The sequence below is a fragment of the Sardina pilchardus genome, chromosome 13 (assembly GCF_963854185.1).
Source record: "Sardina pilchardus chromosome 13, fSarPil1.1, whole genome shotgun sequence".
Taxonomy (NCBI): Eukaryota; Metazoa; Chordata; class Actinopteri; order Clupeiformes; family Clupeidae; genus Sardina; species Sardina pilchardus.
This window is the reverse complement of record NC_085006.1, coordinates 22,809,425-22,835,493: the sequence shown is the minus strand read 5'-3', so window position 1 is coordinate 22,835,493 and position 26,069 is coordinate 22,809,425. Positions and strand designations below refer to the sequence as shown.

At 40.3% G+C, this 26,069-nt stretch overlaps 2 protein-coding genes across 2 annotated transcripts in view; both read left to right on the top strand.

The window, feature by feature from the left end:
- Positions 1–26,069, top strand: part of LOC134099212 (uncharacterized) — a 60,806-nt gene that overhangs the window by 24,023 nt on the left and 10,714 nt on the right. Inside the window, exons 5-7 of the mRNA XM_062552003.1 lie at positions 7,343–7,636; positions 9,789–10,112; positions 10,213–10,356. Coding sequence (XP_062407987.1) covers positions 7,343–7,636; positions 9,789–10,112; positions 10,213–10,356 — 762 coding nt within the window. The remainder of the gene's footprint in view (positions 1–7,342; positions 7,637–9,788; positions 10,113–10,212; positions 10,357–26,069) is intronic.
- Positions 14,565–20,247, top strand: LOC134099401 (immunoglobulin superfamily member 1-like). Its single transcript, XM_062552261.1, has 6 exons — positions 14,565–14,655; positions 16,848–16,877; positions 17,105–17,419; positions 17,504–17,764; positions 18,615–18,908; positions 19,677–20,247. Exons 1-6 carry the CDS (start codon positions 14,601–14,603, stop codon positions 20,048–20,050), a joined length of 1,329 nt encoding a protein of 442 aa, XP_062408245.1. The 5' UTR covers positions 14,565–14,600; the 3' UTR covers positions 20,051–20,247.

Below are 26,069 nucleotides of genomic sequence, written 5' to 3'. Positions count from 1 at the left end.
GGTTGCTATGGCCAAAGGCCAGTCGTTAGTTCTAAAAGCACGTTGCTATGGCCAAAAGCCAGTCGTTAGTTCTATCTCTCCCGTTGTCAAGCAATGTAGCCTAATAAACGTTACTTGCATTGCGTCTGGTTAGGACATGCTTTTAGCTTTGAAACATCACTATTTTACTTAGCCTACATGCCATCCAACTAGCTAATATCCACCTCTGTCATATTCTACGTTCTGAGCGTATGTATTTCAGCTTGGATGTGACAGTTCGTTTTACACTTCACAACTTGACATTGTATCGCGGAGTGATTTATTATTAGCTGTGAAAAGTCCGAGTGGATTATCGTGGGATATTTCAACTCATGGAACGTCTCTCGGCCAATCAGAAACAAAGAAACAGCTTCATAGAACCCAATTGTTGTATAAACAGTTGATGACAACTGACAGTTAAATAGTTGAGTAGTTTAAATGGTTGAACGATTTGATAGTGAATAATTGTAGTAAGGACTTTCATTTTGAAACAGTTTCAGGTGGTAGAAACAGTTAGAGGGAGTCATAATTGATGAAAACAGACAGTTGGAATAGCCAAACAGTTAAATAGTTGAGTAGTTTAAATAGTTGAATTGATTAATAGTGAATTTAGTTTCAGGCAGTAGAAACAGTTGGAGGGAGTCATAGTTGATGAAAACTGACAGTTTGAATAGCCAAACAGTTAAATAGTTGAATATTTTAAATAGTTGAGCAGCTTAAACAGTTGATGACAACTGACAGTTAAAATGGCTGAACAGTTAAATAGTTGAGTAGTTTAAATGGTTGAACGATTTGATAGTGAATTATGTTAGTGAGGATTTTTATTTTGAAACAGTTTTGGGCACAGGGAACAGTTGAATAGGATCTGTAGTCTTATTAGAGCCAGACTGCATGCTTAAAAGCCTGAGAGAGAGAGAGTTCTGGCATACAGTAGGATTCTAGAAGCCTGAGAGTTCTGACATAGGATTCTAAAAGCCTGGGAGAGAGATTTCTGGCATAGGATTCTAATCGGTGATGTCATAATCATAATGTTAAGTCTATGGGGAAATTTTGATAGTTTTAATTAAATAGTTTAAAAAGTATAAAAGTTTCAAAGTTGAACAATATATAGCTGAAGTCACCTAAGTGAGATCTACGCAACACAGTTTGAATGAAGTTTCAAAGTTAAACCGTTGAAGCCGCATTAAACGCATAAATTCGTTAGAAGAAAAATAACTAGAAATGCAATTCCAAGGAATTACCAGTGCATGAAAATGCAAAAATAGATAGATAATGTAGATATGGTTACTAAGGTGTAGCTAGGGTAAACATGGTGGTTGCATAGTTTACAGAGAGTTGATAGTGTGAAGGTAGACGTTTTAAAGATGAAACGTTCCAGTTCTAACTTAACTAATGATTTCTATTCATGTTAAAATGTTGATTAGCTAACTTAGCTAATGATTTCTAGCGGTTATGCTAAAAATGCTAATTATGCTAGCAATGCTAACTTTACTAACAATGCTAACCAGGTTGATTAGCTAACTTAACCGATGATTTCTAGCAGTAATGCTAAAAATGCTACCAATGCTAACAATGCTAACCAGGTTGATTAGCTAACTTAGTTGATGATTTTTTGCAGTTATACTAAAAATGCTAACTATGTTAACAATGCTAACTATGCTAACCATGCTAACTAGCTAACTTGCTAGTGAGGACTTTTATTTTGAAACATTTGTTGCTAGGGTATCCATGGTGGCCACTATCAGGAAACAAGAAGTTACTGCAGTATAATCATGTTGGTTGCTATGGAAACGGTCATAAACACTTAATTTTAATGGTTGCTATGTTGGTTGCTAGGTACATGGAGGTTTCATGTAGTTGACTGGAGGCATAGTGGATGATAACTGACAGTTGGAATGGTTGAACAGTTCAATAGTTGAGTAGTTTCAATGGTTAAATGATTTAATAGTGTATTATTGCAGTGAGGACCTTTATTTTGAAACAGTTGTGGACAGAGGACGTAGTAAAACAGGATCTGTAGTCTTAATGAGATTGTATGCTTAAAGCCTGAGACAGAAGGTGCCTCTCATATAGCGTTTACGCGTCCTCTCTCGCTCCTCACTGATCTACATAAAGAATGATGGAGCGGCAACAATGGGATAGTCTAGCCCTTCTTCTATCTTTCTTTATGTAGATCATTGAGGATCGAGGAGCGAGGGAGGACATATAAACGCTGCTTGAGAGGGACCCACAGTAAATACTTTAAAAGTTGTATGTAGATAGTCTAATTAATGTTGATAGACAGAATGTTTAATGGATGTTGATAGGCAGATTGTTTAATAGATATTGATTGACAGTTTAATGGGTGGATGAGTGAATGGTCTGAAGAAGATGAATGGATAGAAGGTTGGATGGAATGTGCCTTATATTCTTGTTAAGAGAGACACTGATACAGCTCTCTGAGAGTAGTTGACACAGGTGTAATCAATTTAACTGGCTAGTCTTAAGAGAGCCAGAGTACTCTTAAAGCCTGAGACAGAGTAAATAATTTAAAAGTTAAATGTAGATAGTCTAATTAATGTTGATAGACAGAGGGTTTAATGGATGTTGATAGACAGACTGTTTAATAGATGTTGATAGACAGTTTAATGGGTGGATGAGTGAATGGTCTGAAGAAGATGAATGGATAGAATGTTGGATGGAATGTGCCTTATATTCTTGTAGAATGGAGAGACACAGCTCTCTACTGAGAGTAGTGGATACAGAACAGGTGTAATCAATTTAACTGGCTAGTCTTAAGAGAGCCAGCCTGAGACAGAGTAGATTGTTTAAAAGTTGAATGTAGAGCGTCTAATTGATGTTGATAGGCAGACTGTTTAGAATGGGTGGGTGAGTGAATGGTTTGAAGAAGATGAATGGATAAAAAGTTGGATGGAATTAGGAAGACTTATGTTGATACAGTTGACAGGGGAACAGAAAATGTAGTCTCAAGAGAGCCAGTGTGCCTGAGAGAGAGAGAGCTGCTGCACCTGGACTGGCCACCTGGCGTAACATTCTAATTGCTGCCGTGATGTCATAATGAGCAATGTTAAGTCTATGGGGAAATAGCTCAATGTTAAATCTATGGGGAAATCGTTTTTTAATTCATAGTTTAAAAAGTATAAAAGTTACAAAGTTGAAAAATACAAAGCACACATGGCATAAGCGAGACCTTCGCAACAAAGTTTGAATGAAGTTTCTACGTTAAACGGTTCAAGCTGAATTGCGTGCGTTAGAAGAAGAACTAGAAATGCAATTCCAAGGAATTACCAGTGCATGAAAATGCAAAAATAGATAGATAATGTAGATATGGTTACTAAGGTGTAGCTAGGATAAACATGGTGGTTGCATAGTTTACAGAGAGTTGATAGTGTGAAGGTAGACAGTTTAAAGATGAAACATTCCAGTTCTAACTTAACTAATGATTTCTATTCATGTTAAAATGTTGATTAGCTAACTTAGCTAATGATTTCTAGCAGTTACGCTAAAAATGCTAATTATGCTAGCAATGCTAACTTTACTAACAATGCTAACCAGGTTGATTCGCTAACTTAACCGATGATTTCTAGCAGTAATGCTAAAAATGCTAACTATGCTAACAATGCTAGATTTGCTAACAATGCTAACCAGGTTGATTAGCTAACTTAGTTGATGATTTTTTGCAGTTATGCTAAAAATGCTAACTATGCTAACAATGCTAACTATGCTAACCATGCTAACTAGCTAACTTGCTAGTGAGGACTTTTATTTTGAAACATTTGTTGTTAGGGTATCCATGGTGGCCACTATCAGGAAACAAGAAGTTACTGCAGTATAATCATGTTGGTTGCTATGGAAATGGTCATAAGCACTTAATTTTAATGGTTGCTATGTTGGTTGCTAGGTACATGGAGGTTTCATGTAGTTGACTGGAGGCATAGTGGATGATAACTGACAGTTGGAATGGTTGAACAGTTCAATAGTTGAGTAGTTTCAATGGTTAAATGATTTAATAGTGTATTATTGCAGTGAGGACTTTTATTTTGAAACAGTTGTGGACAGAGGAAACAGTTTAACAGGATATGTGTAGTCTTCAGAGAGATTGTATGCTTAAAACCTGAGAGAAACTGACAGTTGGTGCCCAGGTGGCCGGCCACCTGGCGTAAGATTCTAATTGCTGCCGTGATGTCATAATGAGCAATGTTAAGTCTATGGGGGGAATTGTAATAGTTTTTAACTAATAGTTTAAAAAGTATAAAAGTTACAAAGTTGAAAAATACAAAGCACACATGGCATAAGCAAGACCTACGTAACACAGTTTGAATGAAGTTTCTACGTTAAACGGTTCAAGCTGAATTGCGTGCGTTAGAAGAAGAATAATAAAAAGTTGAAGTTGAAGAAGCCTAGGAAGAACAGTACAGTGCATTTTCATGCACTGTAATAAAAAGCCTAGGAAGAACAGTACAGTGCATTTTCATGCACTGTAATAACTAGAGAAAGCAATTCCAGGGAATTACGAGTGCATGAAAACGTAAACATTTCTGTTCAATAAAGTATTGTTAGATAATGTTTCAAATATCATTCAAGCACAAAGATAGAGGTGAAGTAGAGAAAAGGTTGATGGAAATCATAGTTGATGACAATGAACAGTTGGAATGGGCAAAAAGTTAAACAGTTCAGTAGTTTAAATAGTTGAATTAATTAATAGTGAATTATTCTAGTGAGGACTTTTATTTTGAAACAGCTGTGGGCAGAGAAAACTGTTGGTGGGATACGTAGCTGATGACAACTGTAATTCGGAATGGCTAAATGGTTAAATAGTTGCATAGTTTAAATAGTTAAATTATTAAATACGGATTTATGGCACTGATGACTTATTTTGAAACAGTTGTGGGCAGAGGAAATATGTGGTGGAAGTCATAGTTGAAGACAACTGGCAGTTAAAATGGCTGAACAGTTGATTAATTGATCAGTTTAAATGTTTATTCTTTAATTATGAATAATTGTAGTAAGGACTTTCATTAAGACACAGTTTCAGGCAGTAGAAACAGTTGGAGGGCGTCATAGTTGATGAAAACGGACAGTTGGAATAGCCAAACAGTTAAATAGTTGAGTAGTTTAAATAGTTGAATTAATTAATAGTGAATTTAGTTTCAGGCAGTAGAAACAGTTGGAGGGAGTCATAGCTGATGAAAACGGACAGTTGGAATAGCCAAACAGTTAAATAGTTGAGTAGTTTAAATAGTTGAATTAATTAATAGTGAATTTAGTTTCAGGCAGTAGAAACAGTTGGAGGGATTCATAGTTGATGAAAACGGACAGTTGGAATAGCCAAACAGTTAAATAGTTGAGTAGTTTAAATAGTTAGTTGATGAAAACAGACAGTTGGAATAGCCAAACAGTTAAATAGTTGAGTAGTTTAAACAGTTGATGACAACTGACAGTTAAAATGGCTGAACAGTTAAATAGTTGAGTAGCCTAGTTTAAATGGTTGAACGATTTGATAGTGGGCACAGGGAACAGTTGAGCAGGATCTGTGGTCTTATTAGAGCCAGCCTGAGAGAGAGAGAGTTCTGGCATACAGTAGGATTCTAGAAGCCTGAGAGTTCTGGCATAGGATTCTAAAAGCCTGGGAGAGAGAGTTCTAGCATAGGATTCTAATTCGGAATTGTGATGTCACAATCACAATGTTAAGTCTATGGGGAAATTTTGATAGTTTTAATTAAATAGTTTAAAAAGTTTAAAAGTTTCAAAGTTGAAAAAAACAAAGCTGAAGTCACCTAAGTGAGATCTACGCAACACAGTTTGAATGAAGTTTCAAAGTTAAACCGTTGAAGCCGCATTAAACGCGTAAAAAGCGTTAGAAGAAGTTTAATAAGAACAAGATCTGTAGTCTTATTATTTTGAAACAGTTGGAGGGAGTCATAGTTGATGAAAACTGACAGATGGAATAGCCAAACAGTTAAATAGTTGAGTAGTTTAAATAGTTGAATCAATTAATAGTGAATTTAGTTTGAGGGAGTCATAGTTGATGAAACTGACAGATGGAATAGCTAAACAGTTAAATAGTTTAGTAGTTTAAATAGTTGAATTAATTAATAGTGCATTTAGTTTCAGGCAGCAGAAAAAGTTGGAGGGAGTCATAGTTGATGAAAACGGACAGTTGGAATAGCCAAACAGTTAAATAGTTGAGTAGTTTAAATAGTTGAATTAATTAATAGTGAATTTAGTTTCAGGCAGTAGAAACAGTTGGAGGGAGTCAAAGTTGATGAAAACGGACAGTTGGAATAGCAACAGTTAAACTGTTGAGTATAAATAGTTGAGTAGTTTAAATAGTTGATGACAACTGACAGTTAAAATGGCTGAACAGTTAAATAGTTGAGTAGTTTAAATGGTTGAACGATTTGATAGTGAATTATGGTAGTGAGGATTTTTATTTTGAAACAGTTTTGGGCACAGGGAACCGTTGAACAGGACCTGTAGTCTTATCAGAGCCAGCCTGAGAGAGAGAGAGAGTTCTGGCATACAGTAGGATTCTAGAAGCCTGAGAGTTCTGGCATAGGATTCTAAAAGCCTGGGAGAGAGATTTCTGGCATAGGATTCTAATCGGTGATGTCATAATCATAATGTTAAGTCTATGGGGAAATTTTGATAGTTTTAATTAAATAGTTTAAAAAGTATAAAAGTTACAAAGTTGAAAAATACAAAGCCCAAGTCACCGAAGTAAGATCTACGCGACACAGTTTGAATGAAGTTTCAAAGTTAAACCGTTGAAGCCGCATTAAAAGCACAAAAAGCGTTGAAGAATAATAATAAGAATAGTTGGAAGAACAATAGAGTGCATATTTCATGCACTCTAATAAGAATAGTTGGAAGAACAATAGAGTGCATTTTTCATGCACTCTAATAAGTGGAATAACAATAGAATGCATTTTTCATGCACTCTAATAATAAGAATAAGTGGAATAACAATAGAGTGCATTTTTCATGCACTCTAATAAGAATAAGTGGAATAACAATAGAGTGCATTTTTCATGCACTCTAATAAGTGGAATAACAATAGAGTGCATTTTTCATGCACTCTAATAACAATAGAGTGCATTTTTCATGCACTCTAATAAGAAGCCTAGGAAGAACAGTACAGTGCATTTTCATGCACTGTAATAAGAAACCTAGGAAGAACAATATAGTGCATTTTCATGCACTATAATAATAATAAGAAGAAGATGCCTAGGAAGAACAGAACAGTGCATTTGCATGCACTGTAAATAGCAGAGGTCTGCCCTCTCCAAGTTTGTTTGTTACATCTCACGCTTTTCTTTTACAGTTGAACTACAGAAGCCAAGTCTTTCACCGGAAACCAGCAAAAAGATTTCTTGGGGTCAGTCTGCCCAGATGAGGTGCTCAATCTTCACACAGCATCAGGGCGATACATTCATCCTACAGCAGCTCTCTGGGTCATTTACAGAGACCAAGAGAGTTACTGGAACCTCTGCCCTCTTCACCATTCCTCAAGTGGACTTTACCCATGAAGGACGCTACTACTGCAAGTATAGAACAAGGGTTTCCAGTCGTGAATTCACATCCCCTCAAAGTTCTACTGTCAGCCTTTCTGTAATAGGTAATGTGGTTATATATCATATTTTGACATATTTCTGTGTTTTGTTAAAGGAATAGTTTGGAATTTTGGACATAGGACCTCATTTCAAACGTAATCGGGGTGATATAGGTCGGTGAAGACCATTTTCAGTGAATTTCTGCCCTTCCTTGAGTTGCAGCGTTCATCTGGTGCCGAGATAACGCAAGTCAACAGTAACATCCAGCCTGCCGCTGAAAACACTCTACAGATCACCCGAAACAAATAAATTATATAAATTATAATGTCAGACTATCGATGCACATGCCTGTGTTGATAGAACAATGTTAGAAATAAAATTGACCTTGCATCGCATTCAGGGCTGTACACTGCGAGCAGGTCGTCGCAAATACGAGTAAAAAATATATTTGTGCGAGTATAAAAATTAAAATGCTCGCACACGTGCGAGTACTGATTTCAACCCTTTCATTCGCATTTTGCTCCTAAAATGAGTGGATCAAAGTAGGCTATAGTACAATTTTCGCGCATACAAATTTCAGAGTTGACAACTCTTACACACCTGAATACTCACGGTTTCAGCATCAACCTCACGCTCTCACAAATGTCACACCAAATCCATTCTTCTTTTTCTTCAATCTGTTCGTTATCAGTTGGTGACTATATGTAACGATTACCGGTGAAACGGCAAACCATGATGAAAATATTGAATATAACATTTAGCGTGTCCATTTCAAATATTAGGCTATTATCATCACGGTTGATAGGCTAAACACTGTGTGGAACCTGTGCGTTAAATTCCTCCCAGCTTCACCCGAGCCTGCATTGACCACTGCGTCTTTTTATGTAGGCTACGTTCACATTAAATCCATTCCACTAACGTTATCAGGAGAATACCGTAACGTTTTATTTTGAGCACTGGTTGTCACTCATTGGATATAACAGATATACAGTATAATGCCAAACTCCAAGACAAGTCATGGTAGAATAAGTTAAGCACCCAGCCAGGTAAACATGACCAAGGAAAAAGTGAACGGACAACTCACAATGCCATGCCACGGTAGGCTACCAATCATAGAAGTTAACATTGCTGGACACTCATCTTTTCTATTACACCGGAAATATTTGTCTTTAACGTTGTTAGTTTTTTAACATTCATGTTATTTAATGAAAACATGTATCCTTGAACTATGCGTGACTATTTTCCTTAAACTGAATGAAACCTTATGTTCATGTAGGCTAGGTAGGCACTTCTTAAAGTGCGGTACTTCTTAAAGTTTGAGCAGAGACTAGGATTGCCACTGCTGTGAATGATCTGTACCCTGCTTAAGGTTTTCAAGGAAATTTCATAGTGCTCCTAAATTTTTTTCTGTGCTCCTAATTTTTTTCATTTAGGAGCACCTATGCTCCTAGTGAAAAAGCTAAGTGTACAGCCCTGGCATTGTAATAGCCTACTTTGTTCCCTGTATGGCAGTGGCGGATTGATATTGAGAAACTAGTCCCACAAAATGTAATAAATCATTGAGTTGCGAGGTTAGTTTTATTTCTAAAATGATTCTATCAATACGGACATGTATCGATAGTCTGACATGTTAACTGACTTGTCTCGGGTGTGCTGTGGAGTGACCTAAGACTGTTTTGGATGTTACCGTTGAAATGCGTTAGCTCAGAACCAGCGTTAGCAAAGGGGAACGCTGCAACTGAAGGAAGGGGTTAAACGCGATAAAAACAGTCTCCACCGACCTATATCACCTCGGTAAAGTTGGAAATGAGGTCCTATGTCCAAAATTCCGAACTATTCCTTAAGTAATACTATAAAGGTTAACAGTGTTGGACATAAGGACCCTGCTGAAAAACAGCCTGTCCAGCATGAATGAATGTTTGCTGGTTGACCAGCTTGTTAACCAGCTTGTTTGACCACTCTATGATGGATGACCAGCATAACATGGTTTCTTGCTGTTTTTTTCAGCAGGGAAGATATAAGCTGTTAGGATATTGTTTTATATGTAAGTAGGCCTAATCCCAAATCCGCAATGTATAACACAATCTACAATTAAATAGTTAAGAAAGTTGTTGAGGCATCGTTGACTTAGGCTACATAGAGAGGCATTAATTTCTAGCTATTAACTACATGTCATCTCACGTTAATCCTCCACTGATAAACTTCCACCTTATTTAGTGGTGCTTGTGCAGCCCAACATCTCTCTCAGTGCCCCAGATGGAGGGCTGTTCTGGGGGTCTCAGGGGCCAGAGGTGACCAGGGGCCACAGCCTCTCCCTCATCTGCTCTACTGAGCCACAGCACCAAGGAGGCTCCTTCCACCTCATCTTTGATGGGTCTAACAGCACCAGGACTCAGCTCGCCATCAACCACTCAGCCTCCTTCTACATTCCTGAGGCAGACTACTCCCACCAGGGCAACTACAGCTGTGTCTATGAGGTCACTGTGTCCAGCCGCACCTTCAAGTCAACACAGACAGCACCACTGACAGTCATTGTAAGAGGTAAACATCCAGCACTTCATTATCTATTCAGTATTATTTGTTTGTGTGTTACAGTAGTTTACTTGTTGTTTTCTCTTGTAATTCCCTGGTCCTTTTCCAGCATCCCTGGCACCCATCATTGCATCTGGGGTGATTTCAGGGTTGTTCCTACTTCTGCTGATTCCTGCCATCCTCTACCTGGTGAAGAAAAAGTGTTTGAGTGACACACATACACACACAATACAGATGGACAATGTTACATACAGTGAGTCAGAAATCACCACATTAATTAAATGCACTCTGCAAAAACTGCTTATCTAATAAATGTCTATCATGTCTTATTATTCTTATATCAAGATAACAAAATCTAGATGGTATTGTTTTCAGCATGAAGAGACTTGCCTACCACTTTCTCGTAAAATCATTTGTCTAAATTTAAAGCAACACTAAAACGCTTTTCCTCTGTCGCACACACGCTTATTGTTTATCCAGCAAATAACAATGTCCAGAGACAAGGTAGAGTATGTTGCATGCTTTTATGAAAGTATGATGTATTGCGACATCGAAGCAAGTCAAATTTGTAGTTTCTTATATCTCATTTCATCGAACTACAGATACGCTACCCGATCTAGTAAAGTTACATAGTGTGGTTATAGCCGATAGAGGGCCGGCCCGCAAAGTGAAAGCAGAAGTGCCATTCACCCTGTTATGAGTTGATGAACCGCTGAAATGATTTTGGAAACATTATTTTAAGGTACGAAAAACTCTTTAGTGTTGCTTTAAAATGAGCTTCATTTAGGCCTATTTTAAGATGTCTCATCTGAAAACAAGCAAATTTGTCTGCCAGTGTAATGAGTAAATTTGTCTTGATAGGACTTGTTGAAGTAAGTCCAAGTGTTCTTAAATTAAGTTAAAATGATCCTTTGAGAAATACTAAGGGCCAATCCCATTTCTAATTTCTACCCCTACTCCTACCCCTTTCCCCTTGCCCTTGCTCATACACCTCCGTTTGGAGTGTGCATAAAAAATCTTCATTTGGAGGGGTATAGCCCTACCACTTTCCCCTACCCCTCTGCCTTAACGGGAATTGGAACATCCCTACCCCTACACGTGAAGGGGAAAGGGGTAGAGCGAAGGGGTGTAATGGGTTTGGGCCTAAACATGTATTGTTGTCTAAAAAATCATCAGCCATACAATACTTTGTCTTATCATTCATCCGACGACACACAATTATTTGTCTTTGTTTCTTCCAATAATCCTAGTCTAGTGAATGACCTCATCCAGTGCATTTATGATATTAAAACTTGGATGGATAATAACTATTAATTCTACTAGTACACGTAGGCCCCTCCCAGTAATGTAAATAATTGATTTTAAAATACTTCTGACTATTTTAGATAATTCATGGGCGTAGCTCCCTCATACATTTCTGACATGCTCATTGCATATACACCAGTCAGATCCCTTAGATCCTCAGGTAAAGGGCTCCTTGCAATACAGAATTAACTTGAGTTCCCGCACTCTCTGGAATTCCCTACCTCCTGAACTAAGGACTGATCCGAAAGTGTACTCTTTTAAAATTTAAAATGAAACATATTTCATTCTTGCAAACTCTTCATTGTGGTTTTAAAGCTATTTAAGTAATTAAATTGGTTGTTTACCGGTATATTCATATTTATATTTGTAATTATATATTTCATTATTTTTACATGTTTTATTTTTCATATACTTTTATTGTGTTGTTATTGTATGGGTTTTATTTTTTGTATCTATTGTATTGAATCTATGTATTAAAATCTTGTATTAAATTTGTATCTATTGTATCTTTGTTAATTTTGTGTTTGTTGTGTTAATCTCTTTCGTCAACAGCACATGGGCTTGTGACATAGTGTTGTGACTTGAAACACAGAGAGGCAGTAAACAACTAAACGCCCTTTGTTGAGCAAGTTCCCGTAGAAAATACTTCAGCTGATTTAAGCTTTTTTTTTTTTACTTTGCATGTTTGTTGCTTTACCTTTCTTATGTTTTATGATGAACCGTTGATGGTACACTTCGGATTGTGACATTAAGCTGCATATTAAACATCCACAGCTGCTAGAGCCATCACTTGCTTGTTTTGCATTCTGTTTTGAGCAGGAGATGAAGTTAGCCATGTTTCTGTAACTTGCAAGTTGCATGAAGAAAGCACATTGTGAAGCATTCACACGTAAACCAGCCATGCTACTAAATCTGTATAATATCTGTCTATCATATATCTATCATAACACTGACCCGAACTTCCCAATCACCAGTACGCACTTCAAAAGCCTCAAAAAGTGCTAATGTGGTTGCAGTGATATTGCTAGGCAGCCTGCCAATGCAACATTTTGACTTTGAATCTCTTCTTTTGTCAGAAAGGCTTCCATACATAATTTACTTTGACTATGAGACTATGACTAGACTATTGACTACTGTATGTCTGAGATTTTGATCTGTAAGTGGCGGAAATGGCCTTCCATGGTATGGTGATCTCTTCTTCCAAGAATTGTCCATGAAGCACTTTGGTGCTTACAGAGAGGACGATTCATTTCCATTTGTTTAGCCTCAACTAATAAAAAGCATGAATGTCCTTTCAGTAAAACCCTCACGTATAATTGGCATGCCATCAATGTATCAAAACATAAAATGTAGATGCAGATGATGCATGAACAACAGCACTGCCAGTTGGCCCACTGCATTCCAGTTATTTCACCATCAGTAGCCTATATGAAGCTCTTTTCCAAAACGTTATAAATCCATTTTTGAAAACATTAAAAAATCATGTTATTAAATTGTGTATTTCAGGTAATATCAATAAAAGGTAGTGAGGGTTCGCACTCTGTAAATCCTGATATCTTTTGGTTTAACGCACCTGACTAAAAATAATTTCATCAAGAGCGCAACAGTATCCCACCTTCTGAGGTAATATCAATAAAAATGCAGTTGTTTTGTTTTTTATTGAGTAAAGATAAATCAACTAAACATAACCCAATACAGTTTCACTGAGAATACTTGAAAATCAAAATTTAAAAAAAATGATTTATGAAATTTCATAAAATGGTGGATATAGCGTTTTGGAAAAGAACTCTTCAATCACATTCCATCAACAGAAATGGCTACACCTGCACAGGTCCTCCACAGAGAAACTGCTGCACATACAGGTCTGCCATAAAAAGAGGTGTTTCACGGGTCCTCCATAGAAAAACATTTCCACATGTCCTCTACAGGTAAAATGCTACTTGCACAGGCTGTAGTTGAGGGTGAGGAGGATAGGTGGCTTTGCCAGTGTTGAGATGTTAGAGGCACTGTGGATGTACTGCAGACCTCACAGTTCTGACTCCCATGATGTTTTCCTGAGTCTTTTTTCAGTCACTTTTACATCTGATTTTGACTCTATGTGGCAGTATATCTCTGTATACAGTATGACCATACATGCATATGCTTCATTCACTTGTGTTGTCTTTCTCACTAGAAGAGAAAGGATTATGCTGATGGGAACCGTAAGTGGCATTCCTTCTGAATGAACGTGTTCACAGTGTCGTTCATCAGGCAGAAATACAGTTCGTTCAGTTCACGTTCACCAAAATTATGAACGAGTTCATGAACTTTCGTTCAATGAACGCGTTCAGGCACAACACTGGAGCTGTGTCACTCTGAGCTGTATTTGTGTTCTTTGTGTAATATTATAATAAGTCAGCCAACAGTAAACAAGACATCAGCATTTCATATTATGGTTCTACTAGATTAATGCTTGCAGGTTGACATTCATTTCCACATTTAGCTTTTATACCACTTTCAACACTTGACCAACAGAAAACAGGTCATGTAAAAAAAGCTAAAAGGAAGAAAGAAAGAGGAAGGACATGTATTTTATGAGAAAATTCCCCCAGAGGTGGATATGTCAATGGCTGTGCTTTCTCCAATACTGGGTAAGTGTCTTTTTATATGAATATGAATGTATTAGAGAAGATATTTTTGGAGTTGTTTGAAAAACAGTGACACAGATAGATATGTTTCGATAGATGCCGTTTTAAGCACTCGATCTGGAATCTGACATTTCAACAGAAAATAAGTTTTAGAATTTCCCTTTACCCTGATTTAAATTTGACAATCACATTGCTGAGGCCAATGTTCTATCCGGGAACAGAGATCATTCTTTAGCCCTGCATTTAACCAGAGAAAAGAACACGTTGAGATCTATCTTTATCTCTATCGTTTATTTATAGTGAGAATTACTGTTGGTACTGCTGAGAATTACTGTTGGTCAGCCAACAGTTGTCAAAAACATAATTGGATGGATTGTAGGTTGACATGTGATGTGATCTACGATAACCCATCTCATGGTGCACTCAAAAATCCTTGATTCAACCCTCCTAGGTTCCCGATCGCATCACATATTAATTTGCTGACATAGCTTTGATGACTTCCTTGACAGCGGTCTGGTTAAAAGAGGGTAAAAGGAACTGAGATAGAGGAGGACATGTCCATTTCATGAGATTCTCATCAAGGAGGGAGATGTCGATGGCTGTCCTTGCTCTAATCTCAGGTAACATTAATATACATTTTCTTAATCTGAATGTGCAAGGTGAACTCCTCTGTGGTAGATGAACATTTTTAGGGGTGTTATAGAACAACAGAGGTAAATTATGGCCTACTTTGTGTTACTGCTAAATTCCGCTACAGCTCAGCCCACAATAAGTCAAACATATTTATTGTCACTCAAATCAGATGAGATACATTCATAGCATTTACCTGTAATTTAAATGTGCGATAACAATGATTTCAAATTGGCTTTAAATTGTCATGACTGTAGTGTTGAGATCAATGTTCTATAGAGAACACAGAGTTTAATATGCTTTCAATTAAATAAACCTGTGTTTGTCTTCTCAAAGATCAAATCAAACATTTATTTGTTCTAAAACATTTTCAAGAATGGTCTGTATGCTAAGGAAACCCCATTCATTTTGGAGCCGATGATACTCAAAAGGAACTTAGAAATACTGTATGTTTCACATTGCAGCCTATTTTCTATGATAACGAAAGTGAAACTCAGTGCCCTTTTAGTTTCAATGGTGAATATGTGCGTGCCAGTGTCATTCATTTATTGAACACGTCTTACAACATACATAATGCATTCATATTCTAGTAGTAATGTCAGAAATGGTTTATAGGCCTCTAAGAAGTGTGTTGCATCGTGCATGTTACATATAGATGTGCACTCAACTGCGTATCCATGCAGGCAAAAAGCAGGAATGTATAAAATCCTGTGTTACGAAAGTAAATGACAGCATTTTTTCAAATGTGGCGACGGCCGGCACACAACTTGGGGAGAAATGTTCACTATGCAGTCGGGGTGATGATAGCCGATGGTCAATGTGATTGACATGTACAGACGATAGCCAAAGAAAGAGATTAGTGCCTCCATTCACCGTGGAAAGGTTGTGTTTGTTTCTACATGTTGGCACAAAACGTTATTTCTGTTAGAAACTAAGTTGACTTATGGGTTAATGTACATAGCCCATTTTCATGACCCTTTCAAACTACGTTAGAATTGTGTGATTAGCCACCAGCATAATAAAACAAAATCCAGGGGGAGTCATACCACAGACCAGGGATGAACTACTGAATGGGCCTGCTGGGCCCATGTGCTCGGGGCGCACTTCTGTGTGAAGATGCTTCTTCTCCACCCTTATCTTTTCCCAAAACTCACCAGAAATCTTCCGGGGGAGCATGGGCCTATGTCCGTCAAAAGTTTGGAATGTCCTAATTGACTGACTTAATTAATAACATGTTTGTAATTTGTAATAATGTGTTTCCATGGTGGGAAAATTGGAATTTTATAAATTATATTGAAATTGTGTCAGGGGGTCCCCCAGACCCCAACACAGATTAGGCTCTTGAAAAACAACAAAGCTGGGTATGTGGGTTGGCTGTGGAACACCTCAAACCAGACTGCATTAGACAAACTGAGGGTATCGCATGAGACACCAGGCATTTCACAGAACGTGCTGTATGACCATATGACAACATGTATGACCATGTGTTGGTACGTTATGTCAAATTTGAATTTTGAATTTGAACAGCAGTCTTTACCAATTAGAATCAGAATTTATACTGATGAGTCACTTGTCATGGTAGTTGTGATTATATTTCAGCCAGGAATACTCAGAGACATAACTGAAGTTAACAAAGATTTTAATCAGAATAGAAATTAGCAACAATGAGAGTCTTTGGCGTAGGCCCCGTCCTAGGTCCAGGTCACTGAGTGTGCGGACCCTGGCAAATCCTGCCGGAACGAGAAGCAGGGGCGAAGCCTACCCCCTGGACAACTGGACGAGGACCAACCTGGTGGTGATTAGGGAGGGAGGGTGGGAACATCGAAAATCGGCACCTGAAAGCAACAAGGCAGGTGCCTGGGCAGAGTCATTAATAAAGCCAATGTAGCCTGGTGATTGGTCGAGGGTAATGAATGAATGACGTATTAAGTATACCCGGCAGAACTACGCTGCAACTACGCAAGCGCTACATGCTTATAATCACAAGCATATAATATGCTTATGACCTATACTGTACATATGGCCTATATAGTCTTCGGCTCCGTGCCTACGGCGAACCACAGCCGTGGCGATATAGGCCAACAATACCACTCCCACTCGTGCGATAATGCTTAAATATCACTGATTTGATTTATCTACATGTTTACATACAACACCTCTTGGTTTGTTTCTCCTTCTGTAGTTCTTTCTCTCAGTGTCCCCTCAGCAGCTGGTAAGTGAAGTACCTCCCCAATGATCACACATACTTACAAGTGCTTTGTCCTGCACAGCATTGCATTAGCCTATCCTGTATTGGAATACACATGTAAACATCTCACATCTAAACCTCTGCCACAGTATATTTCCATTTTCCATCGATCAGTATAGCCATCAACCATGATGGTATAATAGCATTTGACAGTTACAGTATGCATGAGGGTTGTGTCTGTTGTGTCTAAGTTGCTGCCCAGATCAGGCTGGTGAACGGGGACAGTCGGTGCTCAGGTCGAGTGGAGGTGTATCACTATAACCAGTGGGGAACTGTGTGTGATGATATCTGGGGCATGAGTCATGCTGAGGTGGTGTGCAGACAGCTGGGGTGTGGCACTGCTGTTTGTGCTCCTGATTCAGCCTTCTATGGTGCAGGGACTGGGCAGATTTTAATGGATAATGTCAAATGCTCCGGTACTGAACAGTCTCTGACCCAGTGCTCCTACATTAGCAGTCATAACTGTTACCATCATGAGGATGCAGGAGTGGTGTGTTCCTTGAGAGGTGAGTAAATACGGCATGTATCATGGCATCAAAGTAAACTTGCTGAAAACGCAAATCAAAATGTGACACTTTTTATATTTCCAGGTCCCTCCATCTCTCTCATCTCCTCATACTCAGCAGTCTTACCTGGAGAAACTGTTCTGATCAGATGTTCTAGTGCATACCGGTGCAATGGCAACTTACTTCTGTACAGAGATGGAGTTAACGTGAATTCAGAGGCTCTTAGTTCCTCCCAGAGCAGTGCTACGTTTACTCTGTCAAATGTGGCCTCCTCTCACCAGGGCCGCTACACATGTGCCTACTCCTCCTCCTCTACTCGTAGCCAGCCCATCAGCATCACTGTAGGTAAGTAAAGAGGTGTCAGCTAACCACGCACACAATGATAAAGTGAAGGAAATTATTAGGTAAATGGACTATCATCAAGCTGGAATCAAGTTAAATATAGTTATTAGGGATTCATATGCCCCCCTCATATATAACATGATCAAAAGCCTGCAATGATACTGTCAGAGGTGGAAAAACTCAGCTTCAGAGAGTAAAAGTCCTTTGTCAAAATGTAACTCTGGCGACAAAATGAAACACACTTGCATCATACAGGTAAGGGATAATGTATAGAACGCCGGTCATTATCGGAAAATAAGTCCCGACAGGATGAACAGAACCCCAACGCGCAGCGGAAGGGTTTTGCTTCGTTCTGAAGGGACTTATTTTCTATACATTATCCCGCTTATTATACGGCTACTTGCCAAAACAAGAAAATAAACTTAACTCAATGTGTCTTTAGCAATGACTTGGCTACCATAACCGTTTCGTGGCTTCCGCTAACAAAATAAATAGTTCGCCACACTTGACAGTTGTTAGCTGTGTTGGTCGGATTTAACAGACCTCTGAACGTTGGGAAGGCCCATTCATGTGAGTGGAACTTTCTGCAGCACTCTGAAGAGCCGTGTAATAAATTCGTATTATCATAGGGATCCACATGGCCCCATCTGTTCATTACACATATACTGTAACATGATCAAAAATCTGCCATGAGATGAGCTTTTCATCATGTCTTCTCTGTCTTGTTGCGCTCTCCTCTCCACTGCTTTTGCAGTTGTACTACAGAAGCAGTACTAGTAGAGAATAGCAGAGGTCAGCACTCTCCAAGTGTGTTTGTTTGTTACATCTCACGCTTTTTTTTTTTTTTTTACAGTTGAACTACAGAAGCCAAGTCTTTCATCGGAAACCAGCAAAAAGGTTTCTTGGGGTCAGTCTGCCCAGATGAGGTGCTCCATCTCCACACAGCACCTGGGTGGTACATTTACCCTACAGCAGTCCAATGGGTCATTTACAGAGACCAAGACAGCCATTGAAAGCTCTGCCCTCTTCACCATTCCTCAAGTGGACTTTACCTCTGAAGGCGTCTACTACTGCAAGTATAGAACAAGGGTTTCCAGTCGTGAATTCACATCCCCTCAAAGTGCTACTGTCAGCCTTTTTGTAATAGGTAATGTGGTTATATATCATATGGACATATTTCTGTGTTTTGTTAAGTAATAAAGGTTAACAGGGTTGGACATAAGGACCCTGCTGAAAAAAACAGCCTGTCCAGCGTGAATGAATGTTTGCTGGTTGACCAGCTTGTTAACCAGCTTGTTTGACCACCCTATGATAGTTGACCAGCTAAACCAGCAAAACCTCAAGCTGGTCATTTTAGCTGGTGTTGCTGGTCTATATTGCTGGTTTTTACTGGTCATGCCAGCTTATGTTGGTCATTCTAGGAAACCAGCTTGACCGTCTCTGTCAAGCTTGGCAGGCTGGTCACCAGCAAGACCATCTTAAACCAGCTGTTTCACACAACAAACTGGCCACACCAGCTTGACCAGCTTCATCAGAGGGTCACGCCAGCATGTCTGGTGGCATAACCAGCTACACCAGCATAGACCAGCTAAAACCATCTAAAACCAGCTACCAGCATAAGCTGGTTTCTTGCTGTTTTTTTTTCAGCAGGGAAGATATTAGCAGTTAGGATATTGTTTTATATGTAATCCCAAATCCGCAATGTATAACACAATCTACTAGCCTGGCAAGCCAAACTACAAAATATTTTTGGCCACTAGGGTGCGTCTAGATTTCTAGGCTAACAAGTTACTAATAAATAGTTAAGAAAGTTGTTGAGGCATCGTTGACTTAGGCTACATAAAGAGCCATTCTAGCTGTTAACCACGTGTCATCTCATATTAATCCTCCACTGATAAACTGCCTCCTTCCCCAGTGGTGCTTGTGCAGCCCAACATCTCTCTCAGTGCCCCAGATGGAGGGCTGTTCTGGGGGCCTCAGGGGCCAGAGGTGACCTGGGGCCACAGTCTTTCCCTCATCTGCTCTACTGAGCCACAGCTCCAAGGAGGCTCCTTCCACCTCATCTTTGATGGGTCTAACAGCACCAGGACTCAGCTCGCCATCAACCACTCAGCCTCCTTCTACATTCCTGAGGCAGACTACTCCCACCAGGGCAACTACAGCTGTGTCTATGAGGTCACTGTGTCCAGCCGCACCTTCAAGTCAACACAGACAGCACCACTGACAGTCATTGTAAGAGGTAAACATCCAGCACTTAATTGTCTATTCAGTATTATGTTTGTGTGTTAGTTTTCTTGTTGTTTTCTCTTGTAATTCCCTGGTCCTTTTCCAGCATCCCTGGCACCCATCATTGCATCTGGGGTGATTTCAGGGTTGTTCCTATACACTGCAAAAAGTGATTTTCAAGAAAGGAGAATTTACTTATTTTGGGGAAATTAATCTGGGTTTTTTTCTTGTTTTAGGCACTGATAGAAAAAATATCTTGTTATCGGTCAAAAGCTTATGTTGGTCATTCTAGGAAACCAACTTGACCGTCTCTGTCAAGCTTGGCAGGCTGGTCACCAGCTGTTTCACACAACAAACTGGCCACACCAGCTTGACCAGCTTCATCAGAGGGTCACGCCAGCATGTTTGGTGGCATAACCAGCTAGACCAGCAAAGACCAGCAAAAGCGGGAAGAAAACCAGCAAAGCCAGCTAAAACCATCTAAAACCAGCTACCAGCATAAGCTGGTTTCTTGCTGTTTTTTTTTCAGCAGGGAAGATATTAGGAGTTAGGATATTGTTTTATATGTAATCCCAAATCCGCAATGTATAACACAATCTACTAGCCTGGCAAGCCAAACTACAAAATATTTTTGGCCACTAGGGTGCGTCTAGATTTCTAGGCTAACAATCTACTAATAAATAGTTAAGAAAGTTGTTGAGGCACTGTTGACTTAGGCTACAGTACATAAAGAGCCATTCTAGCTGTTAACCACGTGTCATCTCATATTAATCCTCCACTGATAAACTGCCTCCTTCCCCAGTGGTGCTTGTGCAGCCCAACATCTCTCTCAGTGCCCCAGATGGAGGGCTGTTCTGGGGGCCTCAGGGGCCAGAGGTGACCAGGGGCCACAGCCTTTCCCTCATCTGCTCTACTGAGCCACAGCACCAAGGAGGCTCCTTCCACCTCATCTTTGATGGGTCTAACAGCACCAGGACTCAGCTCGCCATCAACCACTCAGCCTCCTTCTACATTCCTGAGGCAGACTACTCCCACCAGGGCAACTACAGCTGTGTCTATGAGGTCACTGTGTCCAGCCGCACCTTCAAGTCAACACAGACAGCACCACTGACAGTCATTGTAAGAGGTAAACATCCAGCACTTAATTGTCTATTCAGTATTATGTTTGTGTGTTAGTTTTCTTGTTGTTTTCTCTTGTAATTCCCTGGTCCTTTTCCAGCATCCCTGGCACCCATCATTGCATCTGGGGTGATTTCAGGGTTGTTCCTCTACACTGCAAAAAGTGATTTTCAAGAAAGGAGAATTTACTTATTTTGGGGAAATTAATCTGGGTTTTTTTCTTGTTTTAGGCACTGATAGAAAAAATATCTTGTTATCGGTCAAAAGCTTATGTTGGTCATTCTAGGAAACCAACTTGACCGTCTCTGTCAAGCTTGGCAGGCTGGTCACCAGCTGTTTCACACAACAAACTGGCCACACCAGCTTGACCAGCTTCATCAGAGGGTCACGCCAGCATGTTTGGTGGCATAACCAGCTAGACCAGCAAAGACCAGCAAAAGCGGGAAGAAAACCAGCAAAGCCAGCTAAAACCATCTAAAACCAGCTACCAGCATAAGCTGGTTTCTTGCTGTTTTTTTTTCAGCAGGGAAGATATTAGGAGTTAGGATATTGTTTTATATGTAATCCCAAATCCGCAATGTATAACACAATCTACTAGCCTGGCAAGCCAAACTACAAAATATTTTTGGCCACTAGGGTGCGTCTAGATTTCTAGGCTAACAATCTACTAATAAATAGTTAAGAAAGTTGTTGAGGCACTGTTGACTTAGGCTACAGTACATAAAGAGCCATTCTAGCTGTTAACCACGTGTCATCTCATATTAATCCTCCACTGATAAACTGCCTCCTTCCCCAGTGGTGCTTGTGCAGCCCAACATCTCTCTCAGTGCCCCAGATGGAGGGCTGTTCTGGGGGCCTCAGGGGCCAGAGGTGACCTGGGGCCACAGCCTCTCCCTCGTCTGCTCTACTGAGCCACAGCACCAAGGAGGCTCCTTCCACCTCATCTTTGATGGGTCTAACAGCACCAGGACTCAGCTCGCCATCAACCACTCAGCCTCCTTCTACATTCCTGAGGCAGACTACTCCCACCAGGGCAACTACAGCTGTGTCTATGAGGTCACTGTGTCCAGCCGCACCTTCAAATCAACACAGACAGCACCACTGACAGTCATTGTAAGAGGTAAACATCCAGCACTTAATTGTCTATTCAGTATTATGTTTGTGTGTTAGTTTTCTTGTTGTTTTCTCTTGTAATTCCCTGGTCCTTTTCCAGCATCCCTGGCACCCATCATTGCATCTGGGGTGATTTCAGGGTTGTTCCTATACACTGCAAAAAGTGATTTTCAAGAAAGGAGAATTTACTTATTTTGGGGAAATTAATCTGGGTTTTTTTCTTGTTTTAGGCACTGATAGAAAAAATATCTTGTTATCGGTCAAAAGCTTATGTTGGTCATTCTAGGAAACCAACTTGACCGTCTCTGTCAAGCTTGGCAGGCTGGTCACCAGCTGTTTCACACAACAAACTGGCCACACCAGCTTGACCAGCTTCATCAGAGGGTCACGCCAGCATGTTTGGTGGCATAACCAGCTAGACCAGCAAAGACCAGCAAAAGCGGGAAGAAAACCAGCAAAGCCAGCTAAAACCATCTAAAACCAGCTACCAGCATAAGCTGGTTTCTTGCTGTTTTTTTTTCAGCAGGGAAGATATTAGGAGTTAGGATATTGTTTTATATGTAATCCCAAATCCGCAATGTATAACACAATCTACTAGCCTGGCAAGCCAAACTACAAAATATTTTTGGCCACTAGGGTGCGTCTAGATTTCTAGGCTAACAATCTACTAATAAATAGTTAAGAAAGTTGTTGAGGCACTGTTGACTTAGGCTACAGTACATAAAGAGCCATTCTAGCTGTTAACCACGTGTCATCTCATATTAATCCTCCACTGATAAACTGCCTCCTTCCCCAGTGGTGCTTGTGCAGCCCAACATCTCTCTCAGTGCCCCAGATGGAGGGCTGTTCTGGGGGCCTCAGGGGCCAGAGGTGACCAGGGGCCACAGCCTTTCCCTCATCTGCTCTACTGAGCCACAGCACCAAGGAGGCTCCTTCCACCTCATCTTTGATGGGTCTAACAGCACCAGGACTCAGCTCGCCATCAACCACTCAGCCTCCTTCTACATTCCTGAGGCAGACTACTCCCACCAGGGCAACTACAGCTGTGTCTATGAGGTCACTGTGTCCAGCCGCACCTTCAAGTCAACACAGACAGCACCACTGACAGTCATTGTAAGAGGTAAACATCCAGCACTTAATTGTCTATTCAGTATTATGTTTGTGTGTTAGTTTTCTTGTTGTTTTCTCTTGTAATTCCCTGGTCCTTTTCCAGCATCCCTGGCACCCATCATTGCATCTGGGGTGATTTCAGGGTTGTTCCTCTACACTGCAAAAAGTGATTTTCAAGAAAGGAGAATTTACTTATTTTGGGGAAATTAATCTGGGTTTTTTTCTTGTTTTAGGCACTGATAGAAAAAATATCTTGTTATCGGTCAAAAGCTTATGTTGGTCATTCTAGGAAACCAACTTGACCGTCTCTGTCAAGCTTGGCAGGCTGGTCACCAGCTGTTTCACACAACAAACTGGCCACACCAGCTTGACCAGCTTCATCAGAGGGTCACGCCAGCATGTTTGGTGGCATAACCAGCTAGACCAGCAAAGACCAGCAAAAGCGGGAAGAAAACCAGCAAAGCCAGCTAAAACCATCTAAAACCAGCTACCAGCATAAGCTGGTTTCTTGCTGTTTTTTTTTCAGCAGGGAAGATATTAGGAGTTAGGATATTGTTTTATATGTAATCCCAAATCCGCAATGTATAACACAATCTACTAGCCTGGCAAGCCAAACTACAAAATATTTTTGGCCACTAGGGTGCGTCTAGATTTCTAGGCTAACAATCTACTAATAAATAGTTAAGAAAGTTGTTGAGGCACTGTTGACTTAGGCTACAGTACATAAAGAGCCATTCTAGCTGTTAACCACGTGTCATCTCATATTAATCCTCCACTGATAAACTGCCTCCTTCCCCAGTGGTGCTTGTGCAGCCCAACATCTCTCTCAGTGCCCCAGATGGAGGGCTGTTCTGGGGGCCTCAGGGGCCAGAGGTGACCTGGGGCCACAGCCTCTCCCTCGTCTGCTCTACTGAGCCACAGCACCAAGGAGGCTCCTTCCACCTCATCTTTGATGGGTCTAACAGCACCAGGACTCAGCTCGCCATCAACCACTCAGCCTCCTTCTACATTCCTGAGGCAGACTACTCCCACCAGGGCAACTACAGCTGTGTCTATGAGGTCACTGTGTCCAGCCGCACCTTCAAATCAACACAGACAGCACCACTGACAGTCATTGTAAGAGGTAAACATCCAGCACTTAATTGTCTATTCAGTATTATGTTTGTGTGTTAGTTTTCTTGTTGTTTTCTCTTGTAATTCCCTGGTCCTTTTCCAGCATCCCTGGCACCCATCATTGCATCTGGGGTGATTTCAGGGTTGTTCCTATACACTGCAAAAAGTGATTTTCAAGAAAGGAGAATTTACTTATTTTGGGGAAATTAATCTGGGTTTTTTTTCTTGTTTTAGGCACTGATAGAAAAAATATCTTGTTATCGGTCAAAAGCTTATGTTGGTCATTCTAGGAAACCAACTTGACCGTCTCTGTCAAGCTTGGCAGGCTGGTCACCAGCTGTTTCACACAACAAACTGGCCACACCAGCTTGACCAGCTTCATCAGAGGGTCACGCCAGCATGTTTGGTGGCATAACCAGCTAGACCAGCAAAGACCAGCAAAAGCGGGAAGAAAACCAGCAAAGCCAGCTAAAACCATCTAAAACCAGCTACCAGCATAAGCTGGTTTCTTGCTGTTTTTTTTTCAGCAGGGAAGATATTAGGAGTTAGGATATTGTTTTATATGTAATCCCAAATCCGCAATGTATAACACAATCTACTAGCCTGGCAAGCCAAACTACAAAATATTTTTGGCCACTAGGGTGCGTCTAGATTTCTAGGCTAACAATCTACTAATAAATAGTTAAGAAAGTTGTTGAGGCACTGTTGACTTAGGCTACAGTACATAAAGAGCCATTCTAGCTGTTAACCACGTGTCATCTCATATTAATCCTCCACTGATAAACTGCCTCCTTCCCCAGTGGTGCTTGTGCAGCCCAACATCTCTCTCAGTGCCCCAGATGGAGGGCTGTTCTGGGGGCCTCAGGGGCCAGAGGTGACCAGGGGCCACAGCCTCTCCCTCATCTGCTCTACTGAGCCACAGCACCAAGGAGGCTCCTTCCACCTCATCTTTGATGGGTCTAACAGCACCAGGACTCAGCTCGCCATCAACCACTCAGCCTCCTTCTACATTCCTGAGGCAGACTACTCCCACCAGGGCAACTACAGCTGTGTCTATGAGGTCACTGTGTCCAGCCGCACCTTCAAGTCAACACAGACAGCACCACTGACAGTCATTGTAAGAGGTAAACATCCAGCACTTAATTGTCTATTCAGTATTATGTTTGTGTGTTAGTTTTCTTGTTGTTTTCTCTTGTAATTCCCTGGTCCTTTTCCAGCATCCCTGGCACCCATCATTGCATCTGGGGTGATTTCAGGGTTGTTCCTCTACACTGCAAAAAGTGATTTTCAAGAAAGGAGAATTTACTTATTTTGGGGAAATTAATCTGGGTTTTTTTCTTGTTTTAGGCACTGATAGAAAAAATATCTTGTTATCGGTCAAAAGCTTATGTTGGTCATTCTAGGAAACCAACTTGACCGTCTCTGTCAAGCTTGGCAGGCTGGTCACCAGCTGTTTCACACAACAAACTGGCCACACCAGCTTGACCAGCTTCATCAGAGGGTCACGCCAGCATGTTTGGTGGCATAACCAGCTAGACCAGCAAAGACCAGCAAAAGCGGGAAGAAAACCAGCAAAGCCAGCTAAAACCATCTAAAACCAGCTACCAGCATAAGCTGGTTTCTTGCT